The sequence below is a fragment of the Antechinus flavipes genome, chromosome 4 (genome assembly GCF_016432865.1).
Source record: "Antechinus flavipes isolate AdamAnt ecotype Samford, QLD, Australia chromosome 4, AdamAnt_v2, whole genome shotgun sequence".
NCBI classification, from domain to species: domain Eukaryota; kingdom Metazoa; phylum Chordata; class Mammalia; order Dasyuromorphia; family Dasyuridae; genus Antechinus; species Antechinus flavipes.
In genome coordinates this window covers 197,241,795-197,257,720 of record NC_067401.1, presented here as the reverse complement: position 1 = coordinate 197,257,720, position 15,926 = coordinate 197,241,795, and the positions used below count along the sequence as shown (strand labels likewise).

At 34.3% G+C, this 15,926-nt stretch overlaps 1 protein-coding gene across 5 annotated transcripts in view; it reads right to left on the bottom strand.

Annotated features, from left to right (window-relative positions):
- Positions 1–15,926, bottom strand: part of CMTR1 (cap methyltransferase 1) — a 63,699-nt gene that overhangs the window by 29,484 nt on the left and 18,289 nt on the right. For all 5 annotated transcript variants that reach the window (XM_051996791.1, XM_051996793.1, XM_051996792.1 and 2 more), the window contains 6 exons: positions 13,102–13,253; positions 11,398–11,556; positions 8,846–8,938; positions 5,539–5,610; positions 4,650–4,744; positions 4,457–4,529 (listed from right to left, as the gene is read on the bottom strand). In XM_051996791.1, coding sequence (XP_051852751.1) covers positions 4,457–4,529; positions 4,650–4,744; positions 5,539–5,610; positions 8,846–8,938; positions 11,398–11,556; positions 13,102–13,253 — 644 coding nt within the window. The remainder of the gene's footprint in view (positions 1–4,456; positions 4,530–4,649; positions 4,745–5,538; positions 5,611–8,845; positions 8,939–11,397; positions 11,557–13,101; positions 13,254–15,926) is intronic.

Here is a 15,926-nt window from a genome sequence, read left to right as displayed (position 1 = left end):
TCTCAATGTAATAGGAGATAAGGGATTTCTGAATGCCAGCAGGTGCTAACCAAGAATAGGCTTCAAATACCTGTTCAAGTTTCCTTGGAAAAAGGTCTATCAAACTGCGCATATCCTTTGATCCAGCAGTCTCTCTACTGAGTCTGTATTCCAAAGAGATCTTAAAAGAGGGGAATGGATCCACATGTGCAAAAATGTTTGTGGCAGCCCTTTTAGTGATGACAAGGAATTGGAAACTCAGGGTTGCCCACCAGCTAGGGAATGGCTGAATAAGTTATAGTATATAAAAGTAATGGAGTATTATTATTCTATAAGAAATGATGAACAAGATGATTTCAGAAAAGTCTGGATTTACATGAACTAATACTGAGTGAGGTGAGCAGAATGGGAAGAACGTTGCTCACAGTAATTACAAGATTATGAGACAATCAACTATAATGAACTTGGCTCTTCTCTTCTCAACAATGCAGTGATTCAACACAATTCCAACAGACTCAGTATGAAAAATGTCATCTGCATCCAGAGAAAGAACTATGGATATTGAATGTGGATCAAAGCATAGTATATTTACCTTTTTTGTTTGCTTGTTTTTTCTTTCTTTCTCGTGGTTTTCTCCCTTTTGGTCTGATTTTTCTTGCACAACATGACAAATGGAAATTTGTTTTAAAAGACTGCATATATTTAACCTATATCTGACTGCTTGCTGTCTTTGGGAGCAGAGAGGTAAGAAGAAAAATTTGGAACACAAAGTTTTAAAAAATGAATGCTGAAAATTTTCTTTACATTTATTTGGAAAAATAAAATGTTACTGGAAAAAAAAAAGTTTCCTGGGAAAAATATCACCCTGAGAATTAGGTAGACAGTAGAATGTGAATTCTGAGGGTCAAATTCAATTCAGTCTAAGGTCCTGAGATTTCTACATATATGAGTTATTTATGAAAGGACAATAGCTTCATCTTTCACTTCACTAGACTTAGTTCAGGATTCTTAAGTATAATTCCTTATGCACAAGGTTAACACCCAATTTTCTTAAAAAAAAAAATTTTTTTTTACTGATTCATTTTGTTGCTTACAACTGAGAAAACTCTTGACTTTCCCTGTTCTTTCTTCCACTCCCCTCTCCCCAACCTCTTTAGGCTACTTATTGGCTACTTATTGCAAGATAATATTGGAATAATACTTTAGTTTGAAGTTCTGAAGCTAATCTGAATAAGAAATTCTTGGCAATATTTCTTTAACTACCAATTCAGAAACAATGGCCTAAATAAAAATCTCTATCTTTTAACTACTTCCTTTAAAGAAACTGGGTGAAAGCTGAGGAAGGAGAGAACAAGTAGAAAGCTGGAGACCTCCTCGTGTCTGGACCAATTCTAGTACTGGTCAAACTACAAAGGAAGTCTTTGATTCCTTCAAATAATGAAGTTATTATCTCATGAGTTTACCTGTGGCCAGGTAAAAAGAGGCATCCTTAGTTGCCTTGTCAAAAAAAAAAAAAAAAAAGGATTTAAGGATCCCATTATTTAAAATTATTATTTTTCTGAGACTATTACCCACACTTTGAACCCTTGTTGAATCTTAACTGTGGAATTTTTTCTATTTTTTGCAAATATAAATATCAATTCCAAAATGTCTTGTGTTAAGAGATTTTCAAATACTCTGATCATCTCTTGATTTCACTCTCAGCAAAAATGTGTGCAATTATATAAATGTAAATGAATAAAAATTATTTCCAGATTTGTGACTAAAATATAAAATACAGAATTTTCTTCCACAATATGGTTCCCAGTAAACTCCTCCCAACTGTTTCCCTTACATGTGTTTAAAAAAAAAAAAAAAAAAAAACAGATAAACAAAGTTGTCTTGATACAAGTAAAGCCATGACTGACAGAGTATATAGGGCATCTCAAAAGTCTTGGTGTAGTTTTAAGCTTAAACCTATAATATAATGTAAAACTATAAATAATGTTTTGGTTCTATTTAACAAGAAGTGTGTTTGAAACTTGACTAGCTCAACAGCAATTCATTCTCCAAGAGAATTGGTTGTAAAAATGCAATTTATTATCCATGCTATTATATTTTCCAGGAAAAAAAAAAAAAACAAATAAAAACAAAACAATCAACCAGCCTGCTCAGTTTGTTTGTTAATGTGGTCCTTAGGGGATAGCAAATATGAGAAGGAAGGAAGAAAACACCTACCATCCTCTCACTGAGGAATAAGAAGAAACACCTCTTAAAGAGCATTTCTCTATAAGTACTGGCAACTAATTCAAGCCAAGAACTACTTTGACCCAACCAACACAAACCTTTCTTGGTATAATTAACATTTCCACCCACAGTAAGAATGGTATTGTTCTAGTGATTTCATTTTCATTTCAGCAAAAGACAATGAGCAAATGACACATGCTGAAGGCATTTACATTTAAAAGTCCAGAATGATGCTGTACTTTCCCATAAACATAACAGAATTCCTCAGCTATCAGGGGCTTAGAAAAAATCATTTGCAATCTGGAAAACTAAATCAACATTATGCCAATTAAATTTTCTCAAAGCACCAATTCTAAGTCTATCCCTGCTGGCTACAGCAGTTGGGAAGTACACATGTGCCTAGGAGAGGGAAATAACCATAGGATAGTTGGGTCTACCAAGCAGTATGTACACTTGTGAAACAGTTAAGGAAATATAAACTGAAACATGAGACCTCAGAAAGGAAGTCTCTAACATCCCAACAATCAAAAAGGTATGTGAAATGGGAAAGGTTAACTATCTATAAGTAGGCTTCAAAAGCCTTTATCTTTGAGGAATAAGATTACTTTCTTTTTTTTTTTTTAATTAGTGATTCAGGGTGGTAATAATAATTCCAGGTTGGATCTGCAAATCCAAAGGGAGGTACATACATATACACATGTGTGTTTACCTATCTATATACTAATGCATATAAATATATTTATTGCTTTTTGCAGTGTGGGTGGTGTGTGTGTGTGTGTGTGTGTGTGTGTGTATGTGTATGTGTTTAGGATTTCAAGAAGTCATTTAGTCTCACCCTCTTTCTTAAGGAGAATATCATATTATCCCTGTTTATATATAAGAGAACTAAAACTCTAAGAAATTAGATATTTTCTCAGTCATCTAAGTACTAAGTGAAAAGGGAAGGTGCAGACAAGAATCATTATCTCTTGCTTGCCAGGACAGCATTTCCTTTTATGAAATCACAATGCTTCTGAAAAGCTATTTAAATTAGTTGCCTTGTGTTACTACTGGGCTTATATCCCAAAAAGAGATATTAAAGAAGGGAAAGGGACCTGTATGTGCCAAAATGTTTGTGGCAGCCCTTTTTGTATTGGCTAGAAACTGGAAAATGAATGGATGCCCATCAATTGGAGAATGGCTGAGTAAATTATGCTATATGAATGTTATGGAATATTATTGTTCTGTAAGAAATGATCTGTAATGTTCTGTAAGAAATGTAAGAAATTTCTGTAAGAAAAGGATGAATACAGACAGGCTTGGAGAGACTTACATGAACTATTGCTAAGTGAAATGAGCAGAACCAGATCATTATACACTTCAACAACACTACATGACGATCAATTCTGATGGTAGTGGCTCTCTTCGACAATGACAACATCCAATTCAGTTCCAATTGATCAATGATGGACAAAACTAGCTACACCCAGAGAAAGAACACTGGGAAATGAATTTGGACTACCTGCATTTTTGTTTTTCTTCCCAGGTTATTTTTACCTTCTGAATCCGATTTTTCTTGTGCAACAAGAGAACTGCATGGACGTGTACACATACATTGTATTTAAGATATACTTTAACATATTTAACATGTATGAAACTGCTAGCCATCTAGGGAAGGGAATGGAGGGCGGGAGGGGAAAAGTCAGAACAGAAGTGAGTGCAAGGGATAATGTTGAAAAATTACCTATGCATATGTTCTGTCAATAAAAAGCTATAATAAAAATAAATAAATAAAATAAAATAGTTGCCTCACACAAAAGTCCAGGGAAAGAATAACATGGGATAACTTTAGATTTCTCACCCTCTCAATGTCTAATTACCATTACCATTCATAACAAGAAAGGACATGAGTTTTCCCTTTTCCCTTATGATCTATTCTAAGGAAACACTGCTCTACCAATCAGAACTCTCTCGCTTTCCAGGGCCTTCCAGACTGCTTCAACTTGGTAATCCACTTTATCCATGGCTACCAGGCTCAGAATAAGTAACAGATTCTACACAGTTAGGAGGACAGAGGCCCACACTTGTATGCCTGGATGTTGCTGCTGTCTTGGGTACTTTTTAGTTTGTCTAGCTTTGGAAACCACAGAGAAGTCCAAAGCAGAGTTCATAAAAATGTTTCATCTGCAACATCCTATTAGATTTTAACAAGTGTCCAATTTCAGTTTAGAGCCACTTGGTACCATAGAATCATAAATAAAGACAGTCTTACCCCTGAAGAGTCTTTTGGATTCGTAAACATACGATCAAATACAAAGTCAATATTGGCCATTTTCATTGCTGCTCTGCAACATAACAAAAGAAAAAAATTGTAACTTTTCAAGTCAAATGAAGCTAAGAGTCAGGTTTAAAAAAAAAAGAAGAAGAAGAAGAAAAGATAACAGCGAGAAAAGTTCCCACAAAACCTGTTTAGGAAGAAGACTCCCCGGATCATTTCATAGGGATTGGACCTGGTCCGGGCTCGACGCATCTCCTCTCCATCCAAGTCATCAAACACAGTCTGCCAATAAAAAAGCAGGAAAAAAAAAGAGAGAGAGCATCACACCAATGTCTTAGCCACAGAAACCCTCAAAGAGCTAAGGATCCTGACTCTTTCCTCTTCAGAACCCTCTTCTTGTTGCAAATTCCCACACATCATATCTGGCTGTTTCTCCTTCTTAAAAAAAAAAAGTTAATAGTCTTAACAATTACACAAACCCGGAGACTTTAATAAGATAGAGGGGAAAAAATGAGATTATGATTTTTTTTGGCAATTCTAAAAAGGGAAAAGTTCCACCTTCATCTGAGTCCCATTCCAGAGACAAACAGCCCTAATATGCTGAACCTTTTGCCAGTCAAGTCCCAGGGAAGACAGTTCACCAGTATCCACTCTCTCACTCCCCCCCAAAAAATTATGTAGAGGTGAGACTACGCCAAGAGATTTTTCTCTATTTCAAACTTTTCCCTCTTCCAATTATTCAAACCTCATTCCTTCTGTCTCTGAGGGTAGCTACTAGATCCCTTGACACAGGACAGGAAAACCAACCGAAAGAACAAGCAGGTTGAAGGATACCTTAGAAAAATAGGAAGGATTCATTAATACTAATCTAGATTTCTTCTCTGAAGAAAGTCTATTTAACCTAAGAAAAAGTCTGAGGAATGTCTACATATGAATAATTATTCTTCAGCCTATCAAGTAAAGAGCTCAGTGAAGCAGCTTGCTAAATTGAAGTTCTTGAATCTACCTCTAGTAGAAAGGCCTTACCTTCCAATTCAGCAAGCATTTAAGTACCTACTATGTGCCAAACACTATACCTTGCACTTCAGGACATTGTGTAGAAGTTCTTCCCCACAAAACTCAGTTTCATCTTCAATTATCATCTTCCTCTGATACAAAGGCATAAGAAAAGAGTAAAATAATTATCACACTTCATTAGAACCAGGGGATAATTGAATAAGAAGAGTTAGTTGGCTCGTTAAAGAAACTATATTGAGGGAATTATAACTATAGTATATACTTTCAACTTTTAAGCCTTGTAAAAGATACACTTTGAAGGACTATGTGCTTGGGATACTAAAGGTGGTATTATGACTTAGTAACATGAGAAGTACATGGGATGGGAGGAAGAACAGAAGACTGAGTACCGATCGCCAAGAAATAGACAGGAGTCTGACAAGAGGTTCAGACAGAAGATGAATATTAATTTAGCTTAATTACAGAAGCTGGACAGAACTCTGGATTGTGGACAAATACATTAAATAACTCCTTCCTTCTCTCTGTGGACATTTCTTTTATATATTTGACTTTTTAAAATTTGATATTTATATATATTTGATATTTATATATTTATATAGATTTGATGATATATATTATATATTTATATATTTAAAATATTTAATATATAAAAGATATACATCTTTTATAGATGTTATATATAATTTGACAATTATATATTTGAATTTTATAATTTATATGTCTTCTTTTATATATTTATATGACATATATAAATATATTTATATATTTTATGAGATTAAATACACATTAACTCTTAACTAAGATTGAGGTTTACATACATCCTTTCCTGAATCCTTCAGGAAATTAGTGTGTCTCCCCATCCAAATATTTTGTCTACACTCAACTCTATACATATTGTCTTCCTTAGTAGAATGTAAGATCCAAAAAGGCATTATCTCTTTTGTTATGTCTTTATATTCTCAGCACCTTAGCACAATGCCTACCACAAAACAGGCATCATGTGTATTAGTAAAAGTTTGTTGACTGACTGATGCAGGGTGGAGGGGGAGTAAAGATCAAATGAGAAGGCATGTGGGGTGGTAGCAACCATGTGAAATACATAGAGAGAAAGGGAAGTCAACTACAAAGTCTACAGAGTTTTCATAGCCAAGATTCATCATTCTGAGAGACAATTTTGGGCAAGTCTAGAAGTTAATCAAGTTCCCCTGGAGATAAGAAGTTGACAAAGTCCTATGTTCCTCTGACATATTTCCAAATGAGTTGAGAGTCAAGATTCAAGTCACTAATGTAAAGTTGGTAGTAACAAGGTACTTCATTCCCTGAGGAGAAAGAGAAAAAATCCTAATTTCTAGCTATAGATATCAATTTGTCAAGCAGCTAAAGTTATTGGACATTTGTTATTGGAGGAAGCAAAGAAATACATTCACACTGCCTTTCCCTGGAGCTCAAGAAAGGTAAAGAATGGGGAAGACCCAGGGTTAGAGAGCTAGGTTAAACTTCATCCTATTCATTTATTATGAAAAACCACTTGTGGTGCATCTTGCAAGAACAAGAATGGTTAATATGTAGCCAAATTAGAACTTGGATAACTGCTTTTTACCTCCTGTGATTTTATTTTGTTAAAAGGTTCTTTAAGTCTCTTCTAATACTGTAATAATGTATCTAAGAAGTTGACTAAAACAGATGCTGGAAAAGGTCCCTTTTAGTATTCCTCAATCTATTGTGGGTTTGCATGTTTGTGCTTCCTAACTTCAAAGCCACTTCTCTTTTTTGCTTCAATTCCTCCTTTGATAAAAAAAAGGGATACTTTATGTATAATTTGACATCAGAATAAAATATGTGCAATGTCAGCTTATCTATATAACTTTTAGTTTCAAGATATTTAAAAGATATATAAGCCCAAATGATAATTAACATTTTTACTTCATATAAGTTAAATATTTAACACATCTTAAGATATGCAGTTATCCCAAAATAATTTCATATCTCAATGTAAGTTCTTCATGAGTATTCTTACTTAAAAAATAAATTTCTAAGAACATTTTCTTAAAAGCTAAATGTTAAAAGAACATTTTCTATATGTAATGCCTCCTAACTGTTGGGGAAAAAAACAATCAGAGCACACACTGTATTTGTATATGGGAAAAGAGCAAATCTGATCAAGTATATTTTAAAAGTTTTTATCTTCTTCAGATATAGAAGTACTTTGTTTGCCTTTCAGGAATTTATAATATTCTAGAAAAGTAAAGCAAGAAAAAACACAGATTAAGAAATCAGAGGATCTGAATTTGAGTACCGATGCTACTTACTCTTTTTGACCTTGGGCAATTCAAGTCAACAAATATTCATTACAGATCAAGGAGTAAGGGGGAAAGAAAAAGAGGTGTCTTTTGGTTCAAGGAGTATGGAGGCAGAAAGATGGTTTTTTAAAAAACCATATAGCTAAGTATAAAACAAGATAGGACTGAAGAAATCAAGAAAGAGAGCAAACCAAGTATTCTAGGATACTTTAGGAAGGGAAAGATGGGGTGGATGGATGGAGAAATCAGGAAAAGCTTCTTGGAAGAAGTGTCACTTGGGCTACCACACTGAATATGAATTCTGAAAGGTAAAGACAGGCTATATCCAAGATACCAAAAACAGCCTGTCAGTCAATAAGAATTTATTAGGTTATTATTTACATGTGCCTAGCATTTTGTTAAACTCAAGGCAAACAGACGAGAAGTATTTAAGTTTCTTAAATCCCCTGAAACTTAGCTTTCTCATTGATGAAAAATGAGAGGGTTAGAGGATCTCTAAAGTTCCTTCCAAAGATAATCCAGAGAAATCAGACTTACATGACAATAAAAGAGCTCAAGAAACTATAAAGGACCAATTCCCAGTATGTTTAAAGGATCCACTCAAGGTTATTATACTAAGGAAATACTTGGTTACTTACCCCTAAAATTCTTCAGGGAGAAATTTTACAACTTTCCTAGCTAGCCCCTCATTCTCCCACATGCTGTCCCAAGGTAAGAACTATTAACTTTTCATTTACTTGGCAAGAAAGAATATTCAGCACAATCTAAATATATGAATGCTTAATAAATTCCAATACTTGGCAGGTAAGAAAAGCAGCACTAAACAGAGAAACTAGGCATTCTGTGCTAACCAATAAATAAAATGATACAAGAAAAACTATATCAGATTTCCCAGGCAAATATTCTTAAGACCTAAACTGAGGACACTGGGCTCCTACACTTGTAGTCAAGCTAATTCTTCTCATAAACCCTTGTAAACTGTGCTGTTGTATAAAATACAGGGGGATGGAGAAAATTTAGAAGAGTAGTGTCAAAAATGAAGGGTGTTCTTTGTGTACAACCTTACCTTTCCCACAGTCATCCACTCACACATCTCCTGGGTATCAGGAATTTCAGTGGTGCATTCTGGGAACCATGACACCTGTTCACAGATACTTGGCTACAAACAGAACAAAAACAGGTGGTTAGACTGGTAGTCTTGAAAAGGAATCTTTGATGAAAACTAGGCTCTGCAATTCTAAATCAAACCAAAAGAAAAAGATTTTAGCATGAGGAGAGGGAAGAAGGGAATGGGGAATAGAGTTAACAAATGATAGGATTTTAGGCTTAGAGGCAACTTTTAAGTACTTTTCAATTTAACATCTCATTTTATAAATGAAGAACCTTAAGTCAAGAAAAATAAAGTGATTTGCCCAAGATAACATAAGGATCAAGATTCAAACTCAGGTCTTCTAATTTTCAATTCTATATGCCATTAAGCAAGTAAAGAATGAATGAACATAGAGCAAAGCTAGGAAACAGTATGTTGCTTAAGTTTCAAATTCTGAAGAAAATTTCTAGCTCTCTGCTAACTTTTTGGGCCTTGAAATTGCCTTCTAAACCCTAAGAGTTCCTCCAACAGAAATCAGAAAGTCACAGATATAAAACAGCTCTCTCTAAAGCATTATTTACAATGTGACTTGAAGCCAATTAAATGAAGTTCTTCTACTTCCAGTCATTCCAAGACATCTAGTTAAAAATCAGATGACAAAACCTAATTTTCTCCTCTTAACAGAAAGATGGTAAATTCCAATGAACAAAATAAGACCAGAATTCCAATTAATTTTGGATGGAAAACACCATCCACATGCAGAGAAAAAATTAGGGAGATTGAATGTGGATCAATACATACTATTTTCACCACTTTTTTCCTTGTTTTTTTTTTTCTCACGATTTTTTTTCCTTTTGTTCTGATTTTTCTCTCCCAACATGATTCATATGCAAATATGTAACAAATGAATGAAAATGTATAGTCTAAAAAATATTTTTTAATGTTTCATTAAAAAAAAATGAAGCCAAACATGACCAGCTCTGGGATCACACCCAGTTCTGCAACTGTCCTTAAAAGTTATATTTAAAGTATTATATCTTATGTTGACTGGTTTAGCTAACTGCTTTTTCCTTCCTCTTATCTTTCAAAAATCTTTATTCTCAAATGCAGCTTCCCAAAGAAGAAAAAAGGATATATATGGAAATTTATATAATATAAAAACAAAAGAGATTAACAAAAATTAAATATTTAAATTAAAACCATCACTCTTTATGAAACTTCTAAAATTTTTGATATCGCAAGGCAGACATAATTGCTTAACAAAGGCTGGCTGCAGGATACACCGAGAATCACTGAAGGCTACCAGGCACAAATGACAGGCTTCCAGGAACGTACTCCAGGTTCCCCAGTGTGACTTAAGATAAAAACATCCACCTACTGCTGCCTCTGATTCTAGGGGATACTATGTAGATATTCAATTGTAAGGCAAAGCAATTTTAGGCAATTTTTCTAAAGAGAAAAACTAATGTATGCTATGGCACCCTAAGAGTTTAGAATAGATACAACCAAATGTTCTTTTCCTTCCAATCATTAAGAACACAATTATAGGAGGCTTAACGCAGACTTGAGATTAAATAGTCAGTTCTAATTCTGTTTTACTGAGAAAACCCAAATTCTTTGTATATTTCCATACAAATGAGGCTAAGAAAAGTATTCTACACTTTTAAGGAGAAAGGCTATGTGCAACAACCAATTACAAATATTTACCCAAACCCTCACTGTCACATGCTAGTCTTTCCCTCAGCAGCCACAAGGCAACTCAGCAGGACCACCACCAGAATTCATTAGCTCTCAGCTTTTCAGTGTCTTAAAATGAAATCTTATTAAGCTTTTATCATGTTTTAGGATGACTGGTCTCTCTCCTTCTTGCACTGGAGCAGCAGGGAAAAAAACACAAAATATAAACTAGCATCATAGAGGTATTTTTTTTGTCTTTAAGTGGAATCTAAATTGTGACACAAAAGAATAAACACACTGTAAATATTACATGGGATTAATTGATAAACAAATGTAGTTTGGAATCAAGATGCCATAAAATCTTCAAAGTTAAAAAGGCACCTCAGAGGTCACCTAGACCACTTTACTATCAATAAAGAATCCTTTCTAAGGTCATTCAGACCCTGCTTTAAGACTTTCAATGACAGAAAGCTCATTTGTCTCATGGGACAGCTCATTCCACACTCCTAAAACTTGTATCAGTGAGACTTTTTCTTACAGAGAACTAAAAGTTGCTTAACCACATTATCCACCAACAATGGTTCTAGTTTTACCCCTTCCAAGAAACAGAAAATAAATCTCTTCCCCTTCCACATGAGAATTCTTAATATTTTAAGACAATTTTCATGCATTCCCTTAAGTCTTCTCTTTTCCAAACCAAATATCCCCAGCTCTTTCAAACATTTCTTAGATGACATGACTTTTAGAACTCTCATAATCTCTTAGTTCTCTTATTCAGGACATATACTGCTTTGTTGACATCCCAACTAAAATGTGGTACCCAATACTAGATAAAATTTTACTTTGGTTACCTCTGGCTCATCTCTCCAGTCCACATTGAGTTCTTGGTCAAAACCCTTTAGTGTCAGCCCTAAGCCTCTTCGGCCTTTCTGATTAGAGGCTTCAACAATGTCTTTTCGACCCTGACTGTGTTTGCCCAGACCTTCACCTTCTCGGAAGCCCATCTTTGCCTGAAATAGAAAAAGAAATGATGGAGTATCATTAGTGATAATTAGTGATGGTACCTGCATTCAGTTGAGTGTATATCTATGCCAACTAGTAGTTGAATAAATGAGAGGACCACAAAGCTGTAATTAAAGCACCAGAAACATTTAATGAATCTCACTGGAAGTTCATAGGACTGCCCCTCTAGCTAATTCCCCTGATTAAGTGAAAATTAGATCTAGAGCATGGAGGTGATAAAGGGAGTATAATTTAAAATGAAACTGCTTCAAAGAGTAACCTCTACATCACTCTGGTTCAGAAGAACAACCCTGTGAGGCAAGGGCAACAAGGAGTTCTGCAAGTTGCTTAATCATATAATTAACTTAAATCTTTCATCATGTAAAACTGAGGTCTGAAAAATACAATATGGTCCTAGTATAGTGAAACCATAATAAAGGAACAATTGCTCACAAAGATTAAACTAAATCCTGGAGGGACTCATTTTACACCCTGAAGAAATAGAAATTATTTCCCAAATGTTGCATGCATCTACCTAATGAGACACAAGGAAGCTTTCTGGAAGCTATAATTTCTACCAGGGATTCCTCCTTCTACATGATCCTCCATCTAGAAGACATAATATCACTGACACACATGAAAAAAGTAACATGATCTCTTGATCAAGTTCCCATTATAACCACAAAGTCATTCTCTAAATTTAAGGAAGTTATCTTTTCCTGTGTCACACTGAGCCACAAACCCAAAACCTTCCATTTCCCCATATCTGGCATTTATGGCCTAAAATTTGTACTCTGCCTATGACTTCAGAAGCAGCCGTTCCCATCACTATACAAGCACAACTGAGACCTGAGAAATAAGGTTTCTAAAAGTAGCTTCCTACTTCCATCTGGTTCTGGCATGTAAGACTCATGCAGAGTCAAATAGATTGAAATGTACAAAAATCTAGATTTTCCTGCTTAAGTTCCTTCTTGCCATAACGTCAATTTTGTGTAAAGATAAAAGTAAAGAGTCCTTCTAAGAAAAAGAAGGTCTTTTCACTTAGAAGATCCTTATCAACTCTGACTGGAAAAGAAAAAGAATGATATTTTCCATTCATCACAAACTCCAGAAGTTTCTGAGAACCTCTGGAAAAGCAGTCACCTTATTAAATCAGACTTTAGTGCGGGAATCTGACTACAATTTCTATTCATTTATAAATATACACCAGAGAATGCACTTTAATAAGATCAGGATATCTGTGTTTGACTATAAATTTTGACTACAAATTTGACTATAAGTGAAAAGAGAATCTAATATAACTGAAATACAAAGTGTCCTAAGATCAGAAAAGATTCTTTTCTTAACAACAAGAGAAATGTTTCCTTGAATTGTCCCAAGCACTCATCTCTAACATGTACTGGTGTGCTATTTCATTCAGTTTAGAAAAGTAGCCATATCCTCCCCAGAATCTCTATCTAGAAAACAACTAGAAAAATTCTCCACAGTCCCAATATAGACTTTTCTTCTCTCATTCCATGGCAAACCTTTCAAAACACGGACTCTTAACATACCATCATCTTTTGGGAAACACTGTTGTACATGGAATAACGGGAGGAAGTACCCTCCACAAGGGAGTCAGCTTTGAAGTCATTGCTGAAGGAGCTAGACACAGATCTTTTCTCCTCATTCTCACTGTCAGATCCACTTAGACTTGTGGAAGACTCTGAAAAAGGAAAAAAACGGTTATTTAGAAAAAGTATGACAAGTCAGGATTTCATTCACCTGTTGAATTATGTAAATACTGAATCAGAGATCTGGAAGGAACTATATCAAAGTATTTGGTCTAGATCCCTGCCCAAGGAACAGAAAATCAGAAAGACTAAACGACTGGTCCAAGGTCACACAAATATTAAGAAGTAAAAGTAATGGAAAAGAGGAGAAAGAACTCAATTCATCTATCCTTCTGTATTCTTTTCTCCTACTATAACCATGTTTTTTAAGATCTTTTGAGGGTTTTTTAAAACCCCAGTTACTGGGATTAGGACTCATTGAGAAAAACTTCTTAGAAAAATAGAAAGCAATCCAAAAAGATGCATAATTTAAACATAAAACTTATGTCATAAACAAATTAGAGAAACAAGGAAGAAACTTCTTTTTGGAGCTATAGTGAGGAAGACTACATGACCAAACAAAGGATAGAAAGGATCACAGAAAATAAAGCAGACAATTTTATATAAAATTAAAAAGGCTTTACACAAGTGCAACTCAGCTAATATTAGGAGAGAAAGTTAACTGGAGAAAAAAATCTTTACAACATTCTCTCATAAATGTTTCATTTCCAAGTCATATAAGGAAATAATTCAAATTTGTATGACTAAAGGTCATTTCCCAATTGATAAAAGGTCAAATGATATGAACAAGAAGTTCTCAAGAGAAGAAACCCATGCTATCTAGAGCTATAGAAATGGGAAAAATGGAAAAAAATTCTCCTAATCACTAATAATTAGAGCAATGAATTCTGAGGTTCCACCTTACACCCATCAGAATAGTAAAGTTGACCCAAAAAAGGGAAAATTTCAAGTATTTCAGGAAAATAGGCACATTGATGTGCTGCTGGTAGAAAAGTGAAGTGGTTTGACTACTCTAAAAAGCAATGTGAAATGACACCCAAAAAGTCTTTACAATGAGCATCCTCTTTAATAGTACTATTAGGCCTATATCCCAAAGATAAAAAATTAAGAGGAAAAGGGCCTACATATACAAAAATATTTATAGCAAATTTTATTAAACTGTCAAAGAAATGGAAACTAAGGGGACAGTCAATGCCTAGAGAACAGTAGAACAAATTATAACAGATGAATATAATGGAACAACATTGTGCTGTAAGAAATGGTAAAAGAGAAAACCTGGAAAGACTGTCATGAAATGATATAATGTGAGGAGCAGAATAAGAAGAACAATTTATAATATTTTTTAAATGAAAGTTTTAAAAGACTGAAGAAATCTTATCAATACAATGATCAATTACGATTCCAGAGGACCAATGATATAGAATGTTAACCATTTCCTGACAGAGGAGTAATGAATTAGGTATATACAATGAGATACATTTATGGACATGATCAATATGAAAATCTGTTTTGTTTAACTATACATATTTGTTTCAAGGGTTTTGTTTTCCCCTGGGGATAGAAGTAGAAGAGGTGATGGGAGAGAAAGAAAATAAATGTTTAATAACAAGGGGGAAAGGGAGATAAATGGGTTGTAACAAGTTACAATAATCCAGTGAGGAATAGTAAAAGCACAGAAATATTTTAGATTTCTCACCCCTTGCATTTCACACTAAGTCTACAGCTCACAGCAGGAAAGGACAAATATGGTCTTTTTTTTTTTTTTTTTTTTTGCTGAGGCAATTGGGGTTTAGTGACTTGCCCAGGGTCAAACAGCCAGGAAGTGTTAAGTGTCTGAGACCAGATTTAAACTCAGATCCTTCTGACTTCAGAGCTGGTGCCCTATCCACCAACTAGGGCAACAAAATGTGGTCCTTTTTTAAAAAAACTTGTTGCTTCCCCTCACTGCCTAGCAGAATGATGCAAAGAGAAGACATCATTCAGCCCAGTAGGATCAAACTTGCTTACTTCCTGGAGCCTAAGTACATATACACTGCTTCTCTCTAGTTATCCTCTCTTATCCATCATTGCAGTGCTACTCCTATCACTCTTAGAAAATGTACAGGTGCATAATACTAGTTCTAACCCTATAAAGTAATTAAAACAGAAAGCAATGCAATTTTAAAAAGAAATAAGTTTTTTATATATCAAATGTACTTAAGAAAAAATGGACTTAATTAGAATAGGTGTTAGAGATTAAGACCTTAAGGGACTTCTTGAAATTACTAAAAGTTTTAGAGAATGAAAATGCTGTTTATTATGTCCAATTTCACTTTAAAACATAACACTTTCCTTTTTCCCTAACTGACTATAATTGAAATAGCTTTTATAATTTATAAGTTGTAATTATGGATTTTTGTTGGTACATAAATGAAAGAAAGAAGGGTGGGTCAAAAATATTTTCCTTAGGAAAGGGGGGAAAAAAGGAATTAAAGGGGATATATATGTGTATGTATATATGTATGTATGTATGTATGTATGAAAAAGAAATTGGTGAACCTGTAAAAGGGTACAGCCATTCTGGAAAGCAATCTGGAATTATACACAAAGTTATAAAATAGTGTAAGCCTTTTAACTCAACTATACCTATACCCAAGAGATCTAAGAAAGTCCTACCTGCTCAAAATTATTTACAACAGTTCTGTGGTCAAAAAATTAGAAAATGAAGATATGGCCACTCATTTGGAAATGGCTGAACAAACTATGACACATAAACAAGATAGGAT